Source organism: Larimichthys crocea, chromosome VII, assembly GCF_000972845.2.
Source record: "Larimichthys crocea isolate SSNF chromosome VII, L_crocea_2.0, whole genome shotgun sequence".
NCBI lineage: Eukaryota > Metazoa > Chordata > Actinopteri > Sciaenidae > Larimichthys > Larimichthys crocea.
In genome coordinates this window covers 29,048,521-29,072,943 of record NC_040017.1, presented here as the reverse complement: position 1 = coordinate 29,072,943, position 24,423 = coordinate 29,048,521, and the positions used below count along the sequence as shown (strand labels likewise).

Here is a 24,423-nt window from a genome sequence, read left to right as displayed (position 1 = left end):
ATTACATCAGTACAAATCAGTGATGTCATGAATTGGATATTACACTTCATGTCAGTGATTTAAAGCACATTAATTCAATTTTAATATATTTAATTAAATAAAACAACCTAATAATTCTTGTTATATAACACTGAACAGACGCGATGCAGAAGAGCTCCAGTGTGTTGATTGCTGATCCTCGGCTACAGATGTGATGTCGTAGTGTAGCTCTATTACAATGACTTGTGGGTAAATATTAGGCTAACGTCCGCTAGAGAGCAGCTAACAAACTGAGCTAACACAGCTAACAGCAGCTAACAGACTGAGCTAACAGCAGCTAACAGCAGCTAACAGACTGAGCTAACGTGAGCTAACAGCAGCTAACAGACTGAGCTAACATGAGCTAACAGCAGCTAACAGACTGAGCTAACATGAGCTAACAGCAGCTAACAGACTGAGCTAACGTGAGCTAACAGCAGCTAACAGACTGAGCTAACAGACTGAGCTAACAGCAGCTAACAGACTGAGCTAACAGCAGCTAACAGCCCGAGCTAACAGACTGAGCTAACAGCAGCTAACAGGCTGAGCTAACAGACTGAGCTAACAGCAGATAACATGAGCTAACAGCAGCTAACAGGCTGAGCTAACAGACTGAGCTAACAGCAGATAACATGAGCTAACAGCAGCTAACAGCCCGAGCTAACAGACTGAGCTAACGTGAGCTAACAGCAGCTACAGTTAGCAGCACTTTTACTGTCAAAGACTTAACTTAACTGGGTGCGTTACCATGGAAACAGTGAACAGTTTGTCTCTTAAAGAGACAGACACGCTGTTTTATTTCGTCACACACACACACACACACACACACACACACACCCTATGATCCCCGGTGTCTTTGAATGCATCTCTAAGGAACAAACAAACAGACGCTAAAGGACCTTGAACGCATCACGATGATGCTCAGGTGGATCGGAGTCTCACCTGAGCATCCTCACACCTGGATCAACGAACCAGGACCCGGTTCAGAGCAGGTGGACCCCCTCCGCCTGATTTACGGTCAAATAACGTTTAAATAACGTTTAAATAACATTGAAATAACGTTTAAATAACGTTGAAATAACGGTAAATAGCTCGTGTCCTCACCCAGCATGGAGAAGATGAAGTCCTTGGCCGTGTGGATCTCCAGAGCCCGCTGGTCGTCGTACTCCCGCTGGTCGTGCTTGCTGAACTCCTGGATGAGCCGGTTCAGGTCCTCCATACGGGCCGCCGACCTGAAGTCGAGCTCGGGCCCGACGCCGCCGCCTCCTCCGCCGCCGTGCGGCAGCCTCCCGCCGGCCATGGTGGGGCTGTTCCCGAGGCTTCCCGCCGAGCCTGCCCGACTGGAGAGAGCAGGAGCCGACATCTTCCCTCCGCGGTCACACACTGGGTTACTGCTGCTGGTCCGAGCCGAGCCGAGCCGAGCCGAGCCAGACCAAATACAACCACCGGAAACAACCACTGCACCTCCGCTGATCACCGCCTTCAAAATAAATGCTTTAGGCGACCAAATACTAATTTTTACGTAACAGTGTGATAATTTGTTATTTTAAAATAAAAATACATGTATGATGGAAAACAGATAATACAATATCATATTAAATAACAGTAATTCATTCATAAGAAATATTTTATTATGAATTTAGGGACAGATTTGTAGTCAACATAATTAGTAATCAATCAGTCAATAAACAATGAAAGGGAAAGATATCTGATTTACTTTATTTTGAAAAGTCATGGGCAGAAGTGGTCAGTGTCGTTTATTTTGAAAGTTCGGTCCGTGTCGTCTTATTTTGTAGGTCCAGGTGTGCAGCGTCCGTCTCCGGCCTCCAGGTGTCGCTGTTTGTTTTCCCTCCGCGGCGCTCCGTGCCGGTGTGACCCGGTAATGAAGCCGTCTGGCCGGGCTCGGTCGGTCGGAGTCACCGGGCTCCACCATGGCGTGGAGGAGCTGCTTCGTCCCGCTCAGGCTGACCGGAGGAGCTGCGGCACGGAGCCCCGTGAGCGGAGGCAGGTCAGTCACCACAGCCGGAGGCAGGCCGCCGGGCCCGGCTGACGGAGTCCCGGAGCTCCGCTGTTAGCTGTTAGCTCCGTTAGCTTCAAGGACAGTTATTCTAACGGGGGTTAGCATGCTAATGTTAGCCTGTGGCTAGCAGTTTAATTATTTATTATTATTTATTCAGTTTATCATGTTTATTATTTTAAATGTGGGTCAATTATAAAGTGTTGATGTTTACCTAGCTTCAGTGTTAGCAGGCAGCGGCCTGGTTCTGGTTCTGGTTCTGGTGCTGGTTCTGGTTCTGTTGTTGAAGTTCTCCCTCCGTCCAGCAGGTGGCCTCTCAGCCTGCAGCAGCAGAGATGCGGCTTCAGGAAAGCCGCCCGGAAACCAGAATCCAGGAGGCCGGAGGAGGAGCTGGGCCCGCCGCACGCAGAGTCCCCTGAGGCCGCCGCAGCTCGGAGGACTCCCCCAGACCTCCAGGCTCAGCCCGGCCCGACCCGGACCTTCAGCCGGCTGCTCAGGCCGCTCGTCTTCACCGTGGGGGTAAGGTGATGCTCACCTGAGCTGCTTCCTGTGACGTCATCAGTGATGTCATGGCAGGCAGGTGTTAACGCCATGTCAGTTTACAGGCTGCTGCTTCGGCTCGGCGGCCATCTGGCAGTACGAGTCCCTGAAGTCCAGAGTCCAGAGCTACTTCGACGAGATCCGAGCTGATTGGCTGAACAAGATGAGACCGCAGAAACGAGGAGACGTCCGCAAGGAGGTGAGACAGGCTGTGACATCACACTGTGACATCACACTCTGTGACATCACACACTGTGACATCACACACTGTGACATCACTCTGTGACATCACACACTGTGACATCACACTGTGACATCACACACTGTGACATCACGCGCTCTGACATCACACTGGTCTGGTTCTTCTTCAGGATGTTTCTGATTGGCTGTTTGTTTCAGATCAACCAATGGTGGCACAGCTTGAGTGAAGGTCAGAGGACGGTCACAGGTGAGCACACACACGCACACACACACGCACACACACATACACACACACACACACACACACACAGTTTCACAGTAAAACAGCTGCAGAGATTCAGATTCTCAGACTGATTGAAACCCAACAGGGCTTTTATTTTGAAACAAACAGGAAGTGTTACTTCAGTGTAACTTCCTGTCTGTGTTTTTTCCCAGGGATCATTGCTGCTAACGTCGTGGTGTTCTGCTGTTGGAGGGTCCCGCCTCTGCAGCGCTCCATGATCAGATACTTCACAGCTAACCCCGCCTCCAGTGAGTCACCTGACACAACACCTGTCTGTCTCCTCCTCACCTGTCTGTCTCCTCCTCACCTGTCTGTCTCCTCCTCACCTGTCTCCCCCTCACCTGTCTGTCTCCCCCTCACCTGTCTGTCTCCTCATCACCTGTCTGTCTCCTCCTCACCTGTCTGTCTCACCTGTCTGTCTCCTCCTCACCTGTCTGTCTCCTCCTCACCTGTCTGTCCCACCTGTCTGTCTCCTCCTCACCTGTCTGTCTCCTCCTCGCCTGTCTCCTCCTCACCTGTCTGTCTTCTCCTCACTTGTCTGTCTCCTCACCTGTCTGTCTCACCTGTCTCCTCCTCACCTGTCTGTCTCCTCCTCACCTGTCTGTCTCCTCCTCGCCTGTCTCCTCCTCGCCTGTCTCCTCCTCACCTGTCTGTCTCACCTGTCTGTCTCCTCCTCACCTGTCTGTCTCACCTGTCTGTCTCCTCCTCACCTGTCTGTCTCCTCCTCACCTGTCGCCTCCTCACCTGTCTGTCTCACCTGTCTCCCTGCAGAGACGCTGTGCTCCCCGATGCTCCTCTCCACCTTCAGTCACTTCTCGTTCTTCCACCTGGCGGCGAACATGTACGTCCTGTGGAGCTTCTCCAGCAGCGCCGTGTCCATGCTGGGCAGAGAGCAGTTCATGGCCGTCTATCTGTCTGCAGGTACAGCGCCGTCACATGATCGTATATTGATGATGTCATTACCTGATGACCACCTGATGATGTCGTCTGTCTCCTTCAGGTGTCATCTCCACATTTGTCAGTTATGTCTGTAAGACGGCCACGGGGAGGCTCGGCCCGTCACTCGGAGCCGTGAGTGACTGACGCAGTTAGCATGTTGGCACAGTTAACATGTTAGCACAGTTAGCATGTTAGCACAGTTAGCATGTTAGCACAGTTAGCATGTTAGCAGAGTTAGCATGTTAACACAGTTAGCAGAGTTAACACAGTTAGCAGAGTTAACACAGTTAGCAGAGTTAGCATGTTAGCAGAGTTAGCATGTTGGCAGAGTTAGCATGTTAGCACAGTTAGCATGTTAGCACAGTTAGCAGAGTTAACACAGTTAGCATGTTAGCACAGTTAGCAGAGTTAACACAGTTAGCATGTTAGCAGAGTTAGCAGAGTTAGCATGTTGGCACAGTTAGCAGAGTTAACACAGTTAGCATGTTAGCACAGTTAGCATGTTAGCACAGTTAGCATGTTAGCACAGTTAGCATGTTAGCACAGTTAACATGTCTTGATCAGTCATGTGTTTCTATAGTAGATTCAGTTAGCTACATTAGCGAGGGAAACATCAGGAAACAGGAAGTTGTCATCACTCTGTCTGTTTTCAGTCTGGAGCCATCATGACCGTCCTCGCCGCCGTCTGCACCAAAATGCCTGAAGCTAAACTCGCCATCATCTTCCTGCCAATGTTCACCTTCACCGCCGGCAACGTAAGACACGCCCCCTGCCTCACCTGTCTGTCTGCCTGCCTCACCTGTCTGTCTGTCTTCCTCACCTGTCTGTCTGCCTGCCTCACCTGTCTGTCTGTCTGTCTCCCTGCAGGCTCTGAAGGCCATCGTTGCCATGGATACGGCCGGCCTGGTGCTCGGCTGGAAGTTCTTCGACCACGCTGCTCATCTGGGCGGAGCTTTGTTTGGAATGTGAGTCAGCGTGTGGACCAATCACAGCAGCTCTGTGTGTGTGTGTGTGTGTGTGGGGACTACCCATCATGCTCTCTGTCTCTCTCCAGCTGGTACATCCTGTTCGGACACGAGTTGATCTGGAAGAACCGCGAGCCGTTCGTGAAGCTGTGGCACGACCTGAGGACGCGGCGAGGAGGGGGAGGGGGAGGGGGGGACACGGGTGGAGGCGGCGGAGTCGTGTAGGGCCGCTGGGGCTGATGGGAAACAAACATGTATAAAGAGATGTAAAAATGTACAGAGACAGGAAACAGACGATGACATCACAGACCATGACGATGATGTCATCACATATTTATAACACGTTTGTTTGTTGTTGTTTGTTACCACGGAGACGAAGCAGGAAGTTCGATTTATTTCAACGTTGTTTACGAAATGTTTGTGCATATTTAATGAGACAACACCTAATTTGCATATTTAGATTAAGTAATCAGCTGCTGCAAACAGGAAGTCAGCTCTTTCAAAATAAAATAAAACAGATCATATTTTACCCAGAATCCATCAGGACTCTGCAGATGAAGTCGTTAGAGTTGATTAATAAAGTTTTGTCATGATTTTTGTTTTTTAAACGTTTCCTCAACGTTCACGACAAATGTTCAAACAGGAAGTTGATTTATGATGAAAACAATAAAACTTTTAAAAGGTTTGGACTTTTTATTAATTATTCGTCATGTCGTTAAGATCGTTCACGCAGAGTTCAGAGGCATGATGGGAAACCTCGTTAATATTCAATTATTTAATCTTAATATTTGACATCATCGACGTCAGTGAGACGTCTCCTGTGATTGGTCCATGTGTCAGAGGTTTTATAGCAACGTTCAGAAAACGTTTGAAAGTTTCAATAAAGTTTTATCTGGATGAGTTCAGGTTCAAACTGTGATCGTCACAGTCAACAAACTGTGTGTTCAACCTTTGAACAAAGTTCATCGACCTGAAGACCAGGAGACCTCCAGGACCAGATCAGCTCAGACCAGGACCAGAGACTAACCTGACAACAGACCAACGCTTCAGAACGGACGGTAAGAATCTGCTAACAAGACGGACTAACGAGCTCTACAGCTCCAGATCATCAGTGATCTCATGACAGAGCAGGTCAGGCCCTCTGTATGATATTACAGAGGAGAAAGTCTTCAGTCTACTCTTAAAGGTGTTGACCGTGTCTGCCTCCTGAACCCAGAAAGGTAGTTTGTTCCACAGAAGAGGAGCCTGATAGCTGAAAGCTCTGGCTCCCAATCTACTTTTGGAAACTATAGGAACCACAAGGAACCCAGCGTCCTGAGAGCGCAGTGTTCTAGAGGGGTAGTAAGGTACTATGAGCTCTTTTAGATATGATGGTGCCTGACCATGAAGAGCTTTGTAAGTAAGGAGTATGCATATGCAGTCCTCGAAATTTGTTTTATGTGACGTTAAAGGACAAATCCTGATCAAAAACAACTCCAAGATTCTTTACAGATTTACGTGCCTCTTGCTTTAATTTACGAGTCTGCTGGCTATACCATGGTGCTAGCCTTCTTTGTTTAATTATCTTCTTTTTCAGAGGTGCAATAGAGTCTAGAGTTGTCCGTAATGAGCCTGTAATACTATCAACAAGATGGTCTATTTGTGGGTGGCTAAAGGAAGTAGACAAGTCCTCTGTTACAGTTAGACATGGCATTGAATTCAATGCTGAAGGAATCACTTCCTTAAATTTGGCTACAGCACTATCAGATAAACATCTGCTGTAGAAGCTTCTACACAAAGGCTTATAGTCCGGTAGTATGAACTCAAAGGTTATTAAAAAATGGTCAGACAGAAGAGGATTCTGTGGGAAGACTATTATATTATCAATTTCAATGCCATATGAAAGAACAAGATCAAGAGTGTGGTTCAGACAATGAGTCGGTTTATTTACACTTTGACAAAAGCCAATTGAGTCTAATAGAGAGATAAACGCAGTACTAAGACTATCATTGTGGTTGTCCACATGAATGTTAAAATCACCTACAATAATTACTTTATCTGTTTTAAGGATCAAGCCTGATGCAAATTCTGCAAATTCAGATAAAAATTCAGAATAAGGACCTGGAGCTCGATATACTGTAACAAATAAAATTGGCTGCAAAGTTTTCCAGGTTGGGTGAGTGAGGCTAAGAACAAGACTTTCAAATGAATTATAATTTAGTTGTGGTCTGATGTGGTCTGTTGTGGTCTGATGTGGTCTGTTGTGGTCTGATGTGGTCTCAGTCTGGTTCAGTTTTTTGTCTCTGGATGTTTTTCAAGTTGAAGTTTTTCGATTTGAGGTCGAGCATGTGACCGAAACAGGAAGTAGTTTTATGTTGAAAGGTTTGTTGAGGTCAACAAAAAGACTGCGTGTGTTTTTGATATTTGTAAAACGCTGAGTCATGTTGACTCGTGTTACATCATCACAAACTGCTAACGCGTTAGCTTCAGTTACAGGTGAAAATCCGAAAATACTAAAAACATTTTTGTTTTTTGTTGTTTGTGTTGGAGGATCTGTCACATGGTTTAGAAATAACTTGAATTTACATATTTACATTGAATCTAAGACGGGCTGAGAACAGAACCCTGAGGAACCCCACATGTAATTATTATTATTTTGTCAGGTGATTGTTTGGCTAACATGTTAGCTACATGTTTTAAAGTGTTGTTTACATCCTGCTGTGTTTCCAGGTGTGTTCCAGGTGTGTTCCAGGTGTGTCCCAGGTGTGTGTGGTTGTTCAGCAGCATGGCGGTGGGCCTACAGGTTGTGGGTCTGATCCTGGGCGTGGTGTCCTGGTGTCTGCAGTCCAGCTGTACCTCCTCTCAGGTGTGGAAGACGAAGAGTCAGATGGAGTCAGTCAGCACGAGTCAGTGGCAGTTTGAAGGTCTGTGGATGAGCTGTGCTGCCACCTCGCTGGGGTCCATTCAGTGCAGCAGGTTCAAGACGGTGTTAGGACTGCCAGGTGGGGACTTTAATGCCAATGTGTGAGGGGGTCTCCAGGTTCTTGAACCGGACTCTTGTTAAAGAACATCCTGGTGTTTCCTGCAGCTCACCTGCAGGTCTGCCGGGCTCTGATGATCCTGTCCCTGCTGGTCGGCCTGGCCTCCATCATCGTCTCTGTGTTGGGACTCAAGTGCACCAAGATCGGCAGAACCTCGGAGCACGTCAAGGACCAGATCGCCCTGAGTGGAGGGATCCTGTTCATCCTGTCCGGTACGCGAGCTGAAGAGTTTAATAATCCAACTGTGTCACGTTAAAGAAACTCAAAGTCCGTCTGTCTTCAGGTGTCTTCACTCTGACTGCTGTCTCCTGGTACGCCGCCAGAGTCATCCAGGACTTCTACAGCCCGGTTTACGGAGGGATGAGGTCAGTCCAACACCTCGTCTACAGGGTCACGAATGTCTGACTTCCTGCTGACGACACTGTCTATGTTCTGGTGCTGCAGGTTCGAGCTGGGTACTGGTCTGTATCTGGGCTGGGCGGCCTCCTTTCTGGCCATCCTGGGAGGATCCATGCTGTGCTGCTCCTGCAGGAAGACCTCCACCGCCCCGCCTTCAGCGTAAGTTCAGTCTAACAGTGAATACAGCAGCCTGTAAGTCACCTCGGTACTGTGACGTTATTCCCTGCTGGTCTCAGAGGCTGAGCTCCAACCCGGTCCGGTCTGGCTGCTGAGCCCGGTTCTGTTTCCTGCTAATGGCAGCTAATTAGCAGTTAGCTACTTTAGCATGTGGTTAACCTCTTGTTTTTTCTCCTGCAGGCAGTTTTCATACAATTTCACCAAAACGAGTCGAGGTCAGAACATCTACCGAGCGGCCCCGTCAGACAGCAGCAGCTCCAAAGCTTACGTCTGACAATCAGGCCGGAGCGTTTTATTGTGAAAGGATCCTTAAATCTTTTGTACTATTGATGTCAACAAAATAAAAAGCAGATTGAGATTTTCAAACCGTCCTCATGATCACCTGACGACGTCTCTCCACCATTTCCAGGTCGTAATGCTAATTGTTAGCATGCTAACATGCTAAGCTAAGATGGCGAACGTGGTTTATCCTTGAAACGTTTTATACAAAGCCTGGAAAATGCTTCATTTTTTTGTTTTCAAGGTTTGGAAAATGTTTGATTTTTAACATGACGTGATGGTTGTTCAAAGGTTCTTTAAAGGTTCTTTAGAGGTTCTGCATCTTTACTGTTTAGAATTATTTTAAATATTTTGGTTGATCAGAAAACTGTAAAATGAATTCACGTTCAAATGAAAAGTGAATTTATTTGTTTCTTTGTTCTGTTTTATTCCCACATCAGAATCATGTGGTGCAGGTCAGCTGTGAGTCAGCAGGGGGCGACAGATCATTAAAGATCATTTTAACACTGAACGCTTTGACTCGTCCACTTCAATTAAACCAACAAATAAAAAACATTCATGAAATTACAGAAATTCATGAAATGCTGAACGACCCCCCGTGGAGCGTTGGCGATGCTGATGCTAATGCTGGCTCCAGATCAGACGATTCTGTTTAAACTGAGACAGAAAAGTTCTGAAGGTTCTGTTTGAGTCCAGGATCAGGATCAGGACTCGAGTCTTAAAAGGTCCAGAATCTTCAGAACTGTTTTTGTTTTGTCAGCTCACAATGAGACTTTAATGTCTGAGAGAGTCGCCGCTCGCTCACTCTCTCCTTTTCTCTTCTTAGCTTCCTCCGTCAGCGTCCTCTTCACTCTCTTCTCCTCTGCCATCATGTCCATAGAAGCTGCTGAGCCTGGTTACCTCCTCTTCTTCTTCCTGGTAGTCCATAACGCCTGTTGGTACAAACACGGCAGCTGGGCGGGACTCAGAGCGACGGTACCCGTCGCTCTGAGCTCACCGCCAAGCTGACGAACTGAGCTAACAGCAGCTACAGCTTCAGCAGTTACTTCACGTGTCCATCATAACCTGTAAATCACAGAGTTTGCCGCCGTTGAGCAATGCAACAATCCCTAAAACTCCACCAGGGGCGCTGTGGTGGGTGTGTGTGTGTGTGTGTGTATGTGTGTGTGTGTGGTGTGGGTGGTGTGTGTGTGTGGTGTGTGGTGGTGTGGTGTGTGCTGGGGGTCGCAGTGGGGGGGGTCAAACAGGAGAGTGATGACCATTCCTGCTGCAGCTAGAAAATAAAACAAACAGGAAACAAGCAGCAGAACTGACCGGGAGCGAGCGAGCCGGACAGAACCAGAGACCGGAGAGCAGACGGGGCCGAGGCCGCAGAACCAACAGAACTTGCAGCAGAGTGCTGAGTGAGTGAGAGTATTTAATGATAGAATCGCAGAACCTGCAACAGAACCCAAGGCTCATCACTGTGGACTATCAGAACCGGCTCCTGGACTCACTGAACTTCCACGGTTTGGTGGAGATGTGGAAGTCCTGAGAAGTTCTGGATCATCTGACTGAACGACAGAAGAAAGGTAAGAGCTGTTTAAACATGGTCTGCTGACTCTGGGGTCAGAACCAAACCTGGCTGGACCGAGTCCAGGAGGGGTGGACAGCCCGCAGGTTTTTCTTGGCTGCAGACTTCGGATCAGGTTCAGTCTTCACGTCAGCACACCACCTCTGCACACAGCAGTGCATTCTGGAGTGAATCAGACGTCGATGACCCGGAGACCCGAGCATGCCGTGTAAGACAGGAAGTCGTTCACATGAAAGGAAGTGTCATCCTGTAGTTCAGGCTAACAGTTGCAGTCTTTATGCTAAGACAACACGTCAGGTTGTTGTTGTTGATGTTTCATTAATGAATTCATTAATCCAGGCTGATGCAGCAGAACCACACACCCGATCAGAACAGCCTGTAGTAAGCACATGTATGTAACAGCACAATGGTACGTAACATACACTGTAGCACTTACTCACAGTACGTAACATCACATTTACGTAACATCAATGTAAAACATGTACGTAACAGCACATGTACGTAACATCACATGTATGTAACAGCACATGTACGTAACATCACATGTACGTAACAGCACATGTATGTAACATCACATGTATGTAACACACATGTACGTAACAGCAACATGTAACGTAAGCGAACACTACGTAAGCAGCACACTAGACGTACGCACACGTACGTAACAACACATGTACGAAACATCGACTGCATGTAGAGTGTAACAGCACATGTACGTAACAGCACATGTACGTAACAGCACATGTACGTAACATCACATGTATGTAACAGCACATGTACGTAACATCACATGTATGTAACAGCACATGTACGTAACAGCACATGTACGTAACAGCACATGTACGTAACAGCACATGTATGTAACATCACATGTATGTAACATCACATGTACGTAACAGCACATGTATGTAACAGCACATGTACGTAACAGCACATGTACGTAACAGCACATGTACGTAACATCACATGGTACAGTACACAGCACATGTAGTAACAGCACATTACGTAACAGCACATGTACGTAAAAGCCACATGTACGACACGAATCACATGTATGTAACGCATGTTAACACATTATGTAACGCACTGACTACACACATGTACGTAACATCACATGTATGTAACAGCACATGTACGTAACATCACATGTACGTAACATCACATGTACGTAACATCACATGTACGTAACATCACTGTACGTTAACATCACACTGGACGTAACAGTCACAGTACGTAACACACGTACGTAACACACAGTATCGTAACACACATGTACGTAACACACATGTACGTAAGCACAGTATACAGCACAGTTACGTAACAGCACAGTACGTACACACAAAAATTACGTAACATCACATGTACGTAACAGTAGCATCACATGTATCGTAACACACATGTACGTAACAGCACAGTACATGTAACGCACATGTACGTACAGCACATGTACGTAACATCACATGTAACTAACATGTAACATGGACTACACATCACATGTAACGTACAGTCGACATGTGTACGTAACATCACAGTACGTACAGCACAGTATGTACACGAGCACATGTACGTAACATCACATGTACGTAACAGCACACATGTAAGAGTATACATGTAGTAAAGCACATGTTACTAACACAACATGTACGTAACATCACATGTACGTAACAGCACATGTACGTAACATCACATGTACGTAACATCACATGTACGTAACAGCACATGTACGTAACATCACATGTAGACTAACATCACATGTACGTAGAACATTAGTACAGCAATGAAACAGCACATGTACTGTAACATCACAGTGTACGTAACAGCACTGATAAGCATTTACGTAACAGCACATGCACGTAAAGCACATGTGTATCACTTAACATCACATGTATGTAACAGCACATGTACGTAACATCACATGTACGTACATCACATATGTACGTAACAAGCACCATGTACGTAACAGCACATGTTGTAACAGCACATGTAGAACAAGCATGTACTAACATCACATGTACGCACACACATGTCAACACCTTATGTAACAAGCACATGTACGTAACAGCACATGTACGTAACATCACATGTACGTAACAGCACATGTATGTAACAGCACATGTATGTAACAGCACATGTAACGTGTAAACATCACATGTACTAACATCACATGTACGTAACGTAACCATGTATGTAGACAGCACAGGTACGTAACATCACTGTACGTAACTCACATGTAGATAACACATCATGTAAATGTTACATTGCTGTGTTTCAGTTTAATAATAAAAATCCATCCGAGAATCAAACAGCGAGTTAAAACGTGACGATGAAGCGATTTAATGAAAATTTTGTCTTTTGTGGTGACTGATGACTTCCAACTACAGGAATGTACACACACACACACACACACACAACACACACACCACACACCACACCATACACTCACACACACACACACACACACACACACACCACACACACACTCACACACACACACTCACACACACACACACAACCACACACAACACACTACACTCAACACACACACACACACACACACCCACAACTCACCACACACACAACATACACTCACACACACACACACACACACACACACACACACACACACACACACACACAACACACACACACACACACAACACACACACACACACAGTAATAGGTCCTTGTTGAATGAAGGCGTGAACAGGAATATTTTGACTTTGAAATAGAAAGTGAGGATGTGAATTTAACTGACCAAGACCAGTCTCAGAGACACATCCAGGTTTTAGACAGTTCGAGGACGTCACGGACTAAGTCCAGGTTTTAGACACTCGGGGACGGTCTCAAGACTACAGCCAGGTTTTAGACAGTCTGCGGGACGTCACGGAGACTAACGTCCAGGTTTTAGACAGTCTGCGGGACGTCTCAGAGACTACATCCAGGTTTAGACAGTCTGAGGGGACGTCACAGAGACCATGTCCAGGTTTTAAACAGTCCTGCGGGGACGTCTCAGAGACTACAATCCAGGTTTAGACAGTTGAGGGGACGTCACGAACACGTCCAGGTTTTAGACAGTCTGTGGGGACGTCTCAGATACTACGTCCAGGTTTTAGACAGTCTGCGGGGATGTCTCAGAGACTACGTCCAGGTTTTAGACAGTCTGCGGGGACGTCTCAGAGACTACGTCCAGGTTTTAGACAGTCTGCGGGGACGTCACGGAGACTACGTCCAGGTTTTAGACAGTCTGCGGTCCACACACTCTTGAATTGTTTGTTGAATAAAGTTTTTGTCTCCAGGACTGGTCTCAGTCTTTTCTGTCTTCCTCTTTAAGTCTCTCGCGCCGCTCCTTCTTTGATTGCGACATTTCCGACCGCTCCTGAACGCATCACATCCCGGGTGCTGCCCCCTCTCCGTCAGTCGGTTCAGCTCCGTCAGTCGGTGCCGGTCAGTCGGTCAGTCGGTGCAGCAGCTGGTCGGTGCTGCTCGGAGCTCCGCTTCTCTCCGTCAATCGGTTCAGTTCGTGTCCGCCCTTCGGACGCTTCAGCCCGGCTTCTGAGCAGAGTTTGACCCGCTGATCATCCACCATGGCTCCCCGCTGTGAGTTCACTGATTCTGAAAGTTTCAGAAAGTTTCAGAAAGTTTCCCGTGACTCTTTGATTTTTAACAGAAGCTGCTGAATTAATTTGAATTAATTTGAATTAATTTTAATTTATTTTATTTTCATGTTTTAAAGTTTAAAATTTAACTCAGTGAGACGTTCAGGTGTCTGTGGAAAATTGTAATATTTGAAGTCACAAAAAATCTGAAATAATTTTTTTATTTTCTCGATGATCGATTTGTCTGACTGGTTCAGAGCTCGTGGATGTTTGTAGATGTGCTGCAGGTCTGTGTTCAGGTCCTGGTTCAGGTCCTGGTTCAGGTCCTGGTCTTGGGGGTCAGAGGTCAGGCGTCTTGAGAAACGCTGAGTCTGCAGAGTTTGACGGTGCGTTTGAGGGAAGCAGGAAATTAACTGAGCGTGTTGTTTTGGAGCTTCTTTAACCTTCAGTCTCGGAGACGGACCGCTGCCTTCAGGTGCACGCACCCGGTCCACCTCTGCAGCCTCGTTCAGCTCCTGGTTTTGGACCCATCAGTCTGTGTGACTCCTCCACCGTGTTCTGGTTCTGATCCTGTTCATGGTTTTAGTTTGTCTGTGAAGAAACTCAGTCATCAGGTCCAAAGAAGGTTCTCGTGGACGACTGGACGGGTCACGGACACACCCTGGGTCACCTGAGGGTCGTTAAGGTCACCTGGGTCGTGGGTCACCTGTTTTCGGTGGTTGTTGAACGCTTTGATGTGATTGGAGGACGTAGACGTTCAGTCCGTCAGTTCTCTGCCTCTTCACTCTCTTCTCCTCTGCCATCATGTCCATAGAAGCTACATGAGCTAACAGCAGCTAACAAACTGAGCTGATGACATCAGCAGGTCACGTGACCTTTCATTCAGCGATGCATTCACTGACACATTCTCTGAGCGTTTAGCAGAGTTTCTTAATGATTTTGATTCAGGCTGCAAACCAACAATCAAAGTCCTCCTCCACCTCCTCCTCCTCCTCCTCCACCTCCTCCTCCTCCCCTTCTCCTCGCTTTTTGAACTTTACACAGCTGTCCACACCTCATTCATCTTCCTTCACTCGTGGCTCATGTTGGGCAGAGTGAAACTTTGAGCATCAGGTAAACAAGACACACGCCCTCAGCCTCAGTTTATAACACCGCAGACAACCTTGCAGACCACGATGGGGACGACCTGGTCCGACGAGGACCAACCACTACCACCACCGGACAACACAGTACCACAAAGTACCACAACAGGAAACAGACACACCGTAACCCACACACACACACAGTACACACAAGTTCCGCACAGACACACACCGTACACCACACAGAGGACATTTTAACAACACAAACCCCCAGGTCACACACACTATCAACACACACAGACACACAGTAACCCCACAACCCACAGTACACCACGTAGCCACAGTACACACACACACCGTTACACACACAGTACCACCATACACTGACAAACCACAACACCAACAGTAACACCAACACACAGTACACACAGGACCAACACCAGTAACACACAGTACACACACAGTACACACACAGGACACACAGTACACACATGTCCACACACCAGACACACACAGACACACACACAGTACACACACAGACACACACAGTACACCACAGTACACACACCAGTACACACAGTTACTCAGAATTCAAAGTGACGTTTGTTGTGTACAATGAGACATTTACAAAACATGAAGGCATCAACACAGAGTTGTCCTAACTCAGCACGACGCCTGAACGCCTTGTGTGAACAGACGAAGCTGCTGCTTGAAGAAACGTTGTGACAACATTAGAAAAAAACTTAATGATGGTTTATTGTCAAAAACTGATTGTTGTGAAAAAAAAGTGAAAGTTTCATGAAAAACCTGGAAGTGTCTCTGTGTCCGACAGACTGTCTAAAACCTGGACGTAGTCTCTCGTGACGTCCCGCCAGACTTTCTAAAACCTGGACTGTAGTCTCTGTGACGTCCCCGCAGACTGTCTAAAACCTGGAGTAGTCTCCGTGACGTCCCGCAGACTGTCTAAACCTGGACGTAGTCTCTGGACGTCCCCCAGACTGTCTAAAACCTGGACGTAGTCTCGTGACGTCCCGCCAGACTGTCTAAAAAACCTCGATGTAGTCTCCGTGACGTCCCCACGACTGTCTAAAACCTGGACGTAGTCTCTGTGACGTCCCCGCAGACTGTCTAAAACCTGGACGTAGTCTCCGTGACGTCCCCACAGACTGTCTAAAACCTGGACGTAGTCTCCGTGACGTCCCACGCAGACTGTCTAAAACCTGGACGTAGTCTCGTGACGTCCCCAGACTGTCTAAACCTGGACGTAGTCCTGTGACGTCCCCAGACTGTCTAAAAACCTGGACGTAGTCTCCGTGACGTCCCCGCAGACTGTCTAAAACCTGGCGTGTCTCTGTGACGTCCCCACAGGACTGTCTAAAAACCTGGACGTAGTCTTCTGTGACGTCCCCACAGACTGTCTAAAACCTGGACGTAGTCTCCGTGACGTCCCCACAGACTGTCTAAAACCTGGACGTAGTCTCCGTGACGTCCCCACAGACTGTCTAAAACCTGGACGTAGTCTCTGAGACGTCCCCGCAGACTGTCTAAAACCTGGACGTAGTCTCCGTGACGTCCCCCGAGACTGTCTAAAACTGGACGTCGTCTCCGGGACGTCCCCGCAGGCACTGTCTAAAACCTGGACGTAGTCTCCGTGACGTCCCCGCAGACTGTCTAAAACCTGGACGTCTCTCCGTGACCCAGAGTTCTCTAAACCTGGATAGTCTCCGTGACCGTCCGCCAGACTGTCTAAAAACCTGGCGTACCGTCTCCTGTTACCGACGTCCCCGCAGGACTGTCTAAAACCTGGGACTGTAGTCTCTGTGAGTCCTGCAGGGGGACTGTCTAAAACCTGGACGTAGCCTCTGTGACGTCCCCATAGACTGTCTAAAACCTGGACGTAGTCTCTGTGACGTCCCCGCAGACTGTCTAAAACCTGGACGTAGTCTCCGTGACGTCCCCGCAGACTGTCTAAAACCTGGACGTAGTCTCCGTGACGTCCCCGCAGACTGTCTAAAATCTGGACGTAGTCTCTGAGACTGTTTGGACCCCGCATGTTGAACACAGTCCTGAACAGACCACGATGTCCTGGTTCTGGTCTTTCTGTTGTGAAACTTGAATTCCTTCCTTTGTCTTGCTGTGTGAGTCTCGTGACCTCTCTGCTGTCCCAGCTGCACTTGAACGTCTCACATTCCTGTGAACAGATAATGTTACATTTTTGTCTCACAGCTGTTTTTCCTTCACCGCGATGCTGAGACGACACTTTGACTTAATGCAGCACAGATGCAGTGTGGGTAACTGTGACCTCACTGGTGGACGTATGGTTCAGTGTCTGCAGACCGGCTCCAGTTTGTCCTCTGAGTGTCCCGATGGTTCAGAGACATCCTGTAACACACACTGACCTGTGATCAGGTAACTTTGGGCTCCGGGTCGGGAGAAGTACGTAACGCTTTACTGGTGTCGTGCCAGAACCGGAGCCGGATTCATAAGTTAGTCTGAACAGAGTTCTCCCGTGTTGTAGTCGGTGCTGGCGTCAGCGGGCTCAGCAGAGCGCCCCCTGCTGGTCGTGGTCAGCTGAGTCAGGTCATGGTCCAACATGTCAGATAATCAATCACTCGGTGCGGCTCCACGGAGAGGTGGCTGATGGGACTTTGGAGCCAGTAAAGCTGATTTTATCAGAGCGGCGTTCATCAATCATCGACTCTGATCAGAGTCTGTGCGGAGCTCTTATTTTGAAAGTTTTGAAGTAGATGACCTGCATAGTTTGTTTTATTTTGTAGTATCGGGCGCGCCTTCAGGCTTTTATTTTCCACATCTGCTTTTATTTAGAAAAGCTTTCTGCTTCCTGCCTCACAGGATTACATCACAGCCACAGATGTTAGCTTTCATCAGCCTGGAGCCAGGCTAGCTGTTTCCCCCTGTTTGCAGTCTTTATGCTAAGCTAGGCTAACACATCCTGATCAGCTGACTGTGACATGTCGCGTCTCCGCGTCGCCTCGAGACAGAAAGAACGATGACGTCTGATTGGCTGATTCCTGTTTTTATTTCTGTCTGTCCTCGTGTTCAGCTGATATCTACACGTCCATTAGTCATGAACACACACACACACACACACACACACACACACACACACACACACACACACACTGAAGGTCAAGGCGAGCTCCGTGCCTCCGTCTGATTGGATATCGGCTTCTCTTCCTGGTTTCCTGTTTGTGTTTTTTGTGACGCTGAAAGGTCGCGACCTTTTGACCTTCGCGTGACGTTTGAAGGTCGCGTGGAACACGCAGACGTCGTGTCGGCTTCAAGCCGGAACTTTAATTTTTTATTTATTTAAGCAGATAAAAAGCCGCTGAGATCAAGACCTCTTCCAAAGAGTGACCTGGCCAAGACAGGCAGCAGCACAACAACAGTCACAGAAACATTAACAACTTTAAAGCATCGGCGCTGTTCAATGTTTCCATTGTCGTTTTTTAAGATGGAAGAGGAAGAAGTTCTGCAGTTTTAAGTTCACATTGGAGGCGTTCCAAGCAGAGAAACTGAAAGTTCTTTTACCTGTTTCAGTTCTGACTCGAGGAGCAGCAAGATGCAGAATGTCGTCTGAGCGTCGTGCATAAAACAGTCTGAGTTAAACCAAGAAGAGCCTTATACACCAGAGTCATGCAGGGTGTGTAGTGTCTCATCTCCCAGGATGGCAGGCCAGCTTTTGTTCATAGTTCACAGTGATGAACCGCAGAGCTCAGTGATACACAGGAGTCAGACATGTTTACAACATCGCCATGATCAAGTACAGGCAGGAAAGTGTCTGATATTAGAAGCTCTGAGAGAAACACATGATTTATTTCTATAATAGAAACCGAGCTTCACCCTTAATTTTAAAAATCTAATTATTGACATGCAATTTAATAAGAGCTCCTCATCAATAGTGAAACCCAGGTACTTATAGCTGGTGACCAGCTCTACAGTTTCAGTTCTGACTGAGGGATATTTTCCATGGGAACAGATGAATTTGAGAAAAACATTAATTTAGATTCATCAGCATTTAAAACCAGTTTCACTTCCTGCACTGCATCAAACTGTAAAAGTTGAAAAGCCTGAGCAACAATAAATGACAGTGTCATCCACATAACGGTGGAATGAGGCATTTGACATGTTTGCATCATCATTAATGTAAACTGTGAACAGAATGGGTCCTAATACTGAGCCCTGAGCCATCTCAACACATTTAATCAATCTGCTGCCAAACTATGATAAATACAAAACAACACATCTGACTCATCCTGCTGACTCGTTAGTCTTCTTCACAATATGAACTCACAATGACAAACGTTGTCGTACACGCTGAAGTTCTGCTGATGAACTCGGTGTGACTGGAAACACTCGAGCCGGGTCGGAAACATTCAGTCCAGATGAGTCGGTCTGGTTCTGGTTCAGGATGGATCATGTTTAGTTTGTGAATCAGTAAATTATCAGTTCAGTTGTCACAGAGACCAAAACTGTTTTTTGTACCAGGCTGTAAACATGTTTATTTCTGCTGTGAAGTTGGACATTTGGACATGGGGACTTATGGAGACTGACTCACTTCTGGAGCCAGCCTCAGGTGGACGTTAGAGGAACTGCAGGTTGTGTTGGAGGTTGATGCTAGTTTAAAGTTTTCAGGATATTTTCTGAAAACGACCAAACTGCGTTCTTCTGTTTCCTGACACGTTCATAGAGTCAGAGCAGTGATGTCATTTCCTGTCTGTTGAACACCTGAGCTCACCTGTCCTGTTCTCCTCACAGACTTCTTTAAGAGCTCCAACAAACAGTTGAAGGTGTTTGGTTCTGGACTCCTGGACCCCGCCCGGGCCCAGGAGTCCTCGCCTCTGTCCGTCACACTATCGCTGTCCTTTCCGCTCCATTGTTTGTGTCCAGAAGCTTCCGCGATGCCCTGCGACCCTCTTGAAGAAAACAGGTTGTGTGCGAGCGCCGCCGGGGCTGCTGGGTATTTATGGAACCAACACCGCTGAATCACTTCCCACTTCGCCCTCCACGCTGTGCCCAAGTGTGTGTGTGTGTGTGTGTGTGTGTGTGTGTGTGTGGCTTCCTTAGTGTTCGTGTGTGTGTGTCTATTTCTGGCAGCAGCAGTGTGTCCTGAGCTGGTGAGACGGCAGAACCAACAACATGAACAACATCCGCTCCCAGCACACAATCATCTGTCCGGACACGACCGCCTGCCCGCTCACTCCCACAGTGTCGATTTCAGAATAAAAGCTGTAAAAAGAGACGAGCCGCTGAACAAACGAAGCTTTGACAGACACAGATATTTATCAGAGGAGGTGGAGGAGACCAAACACAGAGCGAGAGGCTGTGACCGTTTACAGCTGAAACCAAGGAGCAATAACATGCCCACATAGAAATATAGAAACATATATATATATATATACATATATATAGACATATATACACAGACATATATATATATACATATACATAGACATAACACATAACTTATATATATATCTATACTATTCTATATGTATATGTATATAAATATAATTACACACATATATATATAATGTATAATATATATATATGTATCATTCATATATATATACATATATATATTACATATATCTATTATATATATATATATTATATATATATATATATATATTATATATATATATATATATATAGACTAGTATATATATATATTATGTGTATATGATATACATATATATATATATATGTACAGTTAATTACTGTGAACTTCACAGCTGTAATTTTCAGTGCAGAGAATCAAATCAAACAGTTTCAGTGACAGAGGCTGCTCATCACGTCTCAAACTAAAGACGACAGATTCAAAGTTCACGAGACACTGATCCTCGTTATCTCAGAGGTGATCCTCGTTATCTCAGAACTGATCCTCGTTATCTCAGCTGATCCTCGTTATCTCAGAGCCGATCCTCGTTATCTCAGAGCCGATCCTCGTTATCTCAGAGCTGATCCTCGTTATCTCAGAGATGATCCTCGTTATCTCAGAGCTGATCCTCGTTATCTCAGCTGATCCTCTTTATCTCAGAGCTGATCCTCGTTATCTCAGAGCTGATCCTCGTTATCTCAGCTGATCCTCGTTATCTCATCTGATCCTCGTTATCACAGAGCTGATCCTCGTTATCTCATCTGATCCTCGTTATCTCATCTGATCCTCGTTATCTCAGAGCTGATCCTCGTTATCTCAGCTGATCCTCGTTATCTCATCTGATCCTCGTTATCTCAGAGCTGATCCACGTTATCTCAGCTGATCATGTTTCTCTGCCGTCCATCCATGCTGATGTTTGGCTGAAGCTTGACTGGGTGGATTCTGAACCGCTCCTATCTGCACGGTTCTTTGAGTCCTGATTGAACATTTTGGTCCAAAACCTGGTGACTGATGTTGCTGAGACAGAACCTGGAATTCAAGGCCCTTTCTCCTGTTTTTCCAGGCCTGTTGATGGGAAAGTTTTAATAACCAGCGTGAGAAAGAGAAACATGTTCTGACAGTTTCATATGAATCCTCCTGAAGCTGTCAGTCAGACCGTCTCCATGGTAACCGGTCAGTTAGTGAAGTATTAAAGTGTTATCAGTATTTATATTCTCCGTCATGATAAGAATCTTCAAACTGCTGCTGTCACATTCAAACATTAAGAGATGGAGGCGCTGCCGTCTGTTAATGTTTGATGACTTTATGGCTTAACGGTTCATCGCCGCGGGAACATGTGACATCATCAGCTGTTGTATAACCGGGCGGGATCTGTCAGCAACTTCCTGTTGACCCGTTCACTGACTGCACGTCCTCATACGTCTTCACATGTCCTCACATGTCTTCATATGTCCTCATACGTCCTCACATGTCTTCATATGTCCTCATATGTCCTCATACGTCAACATGTCAGGCTGTTATAACGAAGACGTTTGTACTCAGTTTAACTCTGACTGAAGCAGCTGTACGGTTGCTATGGTTACCTGCAGGGTTTATTTGTGACTGGTCACAGTTCAGACGACCCCTTGAAGAGTTTCCCAGAACTCATTGTTGAACTTTCAAGGGTCCTTGAGGAAGTCCTTGAAGATGTCCCAGTTAACTGTTAACGGAGCCTGAAGCGGCAGCCAATCAGATGTTTTTGTTTTCTGTTGCCATGAGAGACGGTCAGGTAATGACCTGAAGCGTCCTGGTTAAACTTTATTCTGGACCTGTGTTCATTACACCTGTCTGTTACGTAAGCGGACTCACCTGTGCAGGTTTATGATCACGTTGATAGTGATTAAGTACTCGAGTAAAGTTACTGTTAAAGTTCGGAGGTGACCGTTTGAGGTCGACTTGTTTCGTGCGACCCTCTGAACCAGGTATCCTTCAGGAAGAGAAGATGTGTTGCTATGGCGACCGTACGTCATCACAGTGTGTGCTTCAGTCCTGACCCGTGTGTTATCGGACAGACGGCCATAAAGTCTAACCGCCTGTCCCAGAGGAGTGTTTGTTCACACACACCATAAAACCAGAGACTGAAGTTAACATGAGGAACAAATGTGACCATGTTAATGTGAAGTCAATGACTCAGAAACACTCAAAGTGTTTGGAAGCTTCACTGATGGAAAGAAGCAGTTTGATGATTTTAGATCATTTCCATCATGTAACAGGCTGTCTGCTCTCTGCAGGGTTACTCTTTGTACCTGTACTTATATATAAAATATTAATAATAATGAAACAATAAGCTCACTGGAATGCACGTGGCATGCATCCATGGTTAGTTCAGATGTGAAATGGTTGAAAAACTCAGATCAGGAGAACTCGTCTCTGGTTCTTGGACTACAGACCTGCATCCTGTGAACCTCCTAATGTTTTCTGAGGTGGAACGTGGTACAGAAAGTTTGAGACGCACTGTTCTACACTGATGATCAGAAACAAGGACATGGAATATTCTACAATATTATAATTCAAATATCTTGGCACACAGAGTCTGAGTCTCTTCAACGTTTGAAAACTTCAGCCTGTCCAGCAGAAACAGACTCAACTTGTCAACATGTCTGGAGTAATTTAGTTTCAGCTCTTTGATTGATTGATTGATTGATTGATTGATTGATTGATTGACTGATCTTCCCTCTCCACAGGTTCTTCCCTCCCTGTCCCCCCTCCCCGAGCTCCATCATGCCGATCCTCAAAAACCTCCCAGTGCGCCTGAAAGGCGGTGGTCCGACTCTCGACAACGCTTTGATCCTGCGCAGGATGAGCCTCAACATTAGCCCCCACCATCACCATCACAACCCCTTTGATGACGACGACGGCATCAATGGCAACGGCGGCCATGGCAACCACTGGTCACCCGGCAGCTCACTCCTTGACGGCGACGGGCCGAGGGACCGTAACCCGTTCGAGGACGAGGAGGATGAGAACGAAGCCAACGAGGGGAAAAAGGGAAGCGGAGGAGGAGGCGGAGGCTCGGTGAAAGGATCTTTCAGGTTCAAGTCCCCTCTCAAGTCTCTGGGAAAGCTGGGCAAGAACCTGAGACTATCGGGGAGGAGCAAAGGAAGCGAAACGCCGTCCCCACAGGGGTCGCTGCAAGGGACGCCATCACCTGGAGAGAAGAAGAAGAGGGGGAGGAGGAGCTCTGAAGGGAGTTTGTTGAGGTAAAGGATGATGGGAGATGTTGAGGGTCATGGTAAGTTCATCAAGATAAAATGTGATGAGGAGTTTCTTCTTTTACGTCCAGGTTTGCGGGGAAATATCGCGACACCCTCGGCTCCCGTAAGGATTCTTCCATCAATGGCGAGCTGAACTGTTCGGAGAGCGAATGCGACTCCACCAGCCGCCGCCTGTCCTTCATGAAGATGGTGGGCCTCGGGAAGCTGAAGAAAGAGTCGGCCGACCAATCCCAGGGACCCGAGGAGCAGCTGGTGCAGGAGGAGGTGGTGGAGGAGGTCAAACCCAGAGAGCCACTGTCAGGTAAGAAACAGCTGATCTTTGACCTCGTTACTCCTCGAGGGGAAAGCCCGGCTCTGCACAGCAGAGAGCAGGGAGTGACGGTAATGACTTCCCCCTCTGGGAAAACAGACTCGGAGCCTACAGATGAATGCTGGGGTGGAGGTGGAGCTTTTGAAATGCTATATGAACCATAACAGCAGTGACAGCTTCTGCACAACGCCCTGATCATGAGTTATAAAACAGTGAGCAACTCCACCGGGAGTCAAGGGCACCTCAGAGGTGGACAGCAAGATTTATCAATGAACGGCCCGTCAGCAGCGGCGGGCCGACGCCCTGAAGGAACTCTGTCCAGAACAAAATGAATCTTCTGCTCGTCCAAACTTTCTTCTAAACATTTGA

General features: G+C 47.0%; 4 protein-coding genes across 6 annotated transcripts in view; 3 read left to right on the top strand and 1 right to left on the bottom strand.

Annotated features, from left to right (window-relative positions):
- LOC104933380 (protein MB21D2) overlaps window positions 1-1,513 on the bottom strand; it is a 6,823-nt gene extending 5,310 nt beyond the window's left edge. The window contains exon 1 of the mRNA XM_010748812.3: window positions 1,123-1,513. Coding sequence (XP_010747114.2) covers window positions 1,123-1,381 — 259 coding nt within the window. The 5' untranslated portion in view covers window positions 1,382-1,513. The remainder of the gene's footprint in view (window positions 1-1,122) is intronic.
- Window positions 1,514-1,728: 215 nt separating this feature from the next.
- parlb (presenilin associated, rhomboid-like b) lies at window positions 1,729-5,648 on the top strand. Of its 2 annotated transcripts, none has more exons than XM_027280339.1 (10): window positions 1,729-2,026; window positions 2,341-2,554; window positions 2,634-2,774; window positions 2,975-3,023; window positions 3,212-3,307; window positions 3,831-3,980; window positions 4,060-4,130; window positions 4,652-4,753; window positions 4,866-4,963; window positions 5,053-5,648. In XM_027280339.1, the coding sequence occupies exons 1-10, from the start codon at window positions 1,950-1,952 to the stop codon at window positions 5,186-5,188; spliced, it is 1,134 nt and encodes a 377-aa protein (XP_027136140.1). In that variant the 5' UTR covers window positions 1,729-1,949; the 3' UTR covers window positions 5,189-5,648. The 2 variants fall into 2 exon arrangements, with proteins under 2 accessions (XP_027136140.1, XP_027136141.1); XM_027280340.1 differs by having other exon boundaries at window positions 1,734-2,026; window positions 2,344-2,554.
- A 238-nt stretch (window positions 5,649-5,886) lies between these two features.
- On the top strand, window positions 5,887-9,349 carry cldn15lb (claudin 15-like b). 2 transcript variants are annotated; one of them, XM_019277275.2, is made up of 6 exons: window positions 5,887-6,021; window positions 7,673-7,944; window positions 8,031-8,195; window positions 8,267-8,348; window positions 8,428-8,541; window positions 8,740-9,349. In XM_019277275.2, the coding sequence occupies exons 2-6, from the start codon at window positions 7,728-7,730 to the stop codon at window positions 8,831-8,833; spliced, it is 672 nt and encodes a 223-aa protein (XP_019132820.1). In that variant the 5' UTR covers window positions 5,887-6,021; window positions 7,673-7,727; the 3' UTR covers window positions 8,834-9,349. The 2 variants fall into 2 exon arrangements, with proteins under 2 accessions (XP_019132820.1, XP_027136145.1); XM_027280344.1 differs by lacking the exon at window positions 5,887-6,021 and having other exon boundaries at window positions 7,662-7,944.
- A 4,402-nt stretch (window positions 9,350-13,751) lies between these two features.
- The window catches only part of LOC104933378 (tumor necrosis factor alpha-induced protein 2), a 42,758-nt gene continuing 32,086 nt past the window's right edge, over window positions 13,752-24,423 (top strand). The window contains exons 1-3 of the mRNA XM_027280156.1: window positions 13,752-14,008; window positions 23,214-23,729; window positions 23,813-24,045. Coding sequence (XP_027135957.1) covers window positions 23,251-23,729; window positions 23,813-24,045 — 712 coding nt within the window. The 5' untranslated portion in view covers window positions 13,752-14,008; window positions 23,214-23,250. The remainder of the gene's footprint in view (window positions 14,009-23,213; window positions 23,730-23,812; window positions 24,046-24,423) is intronic.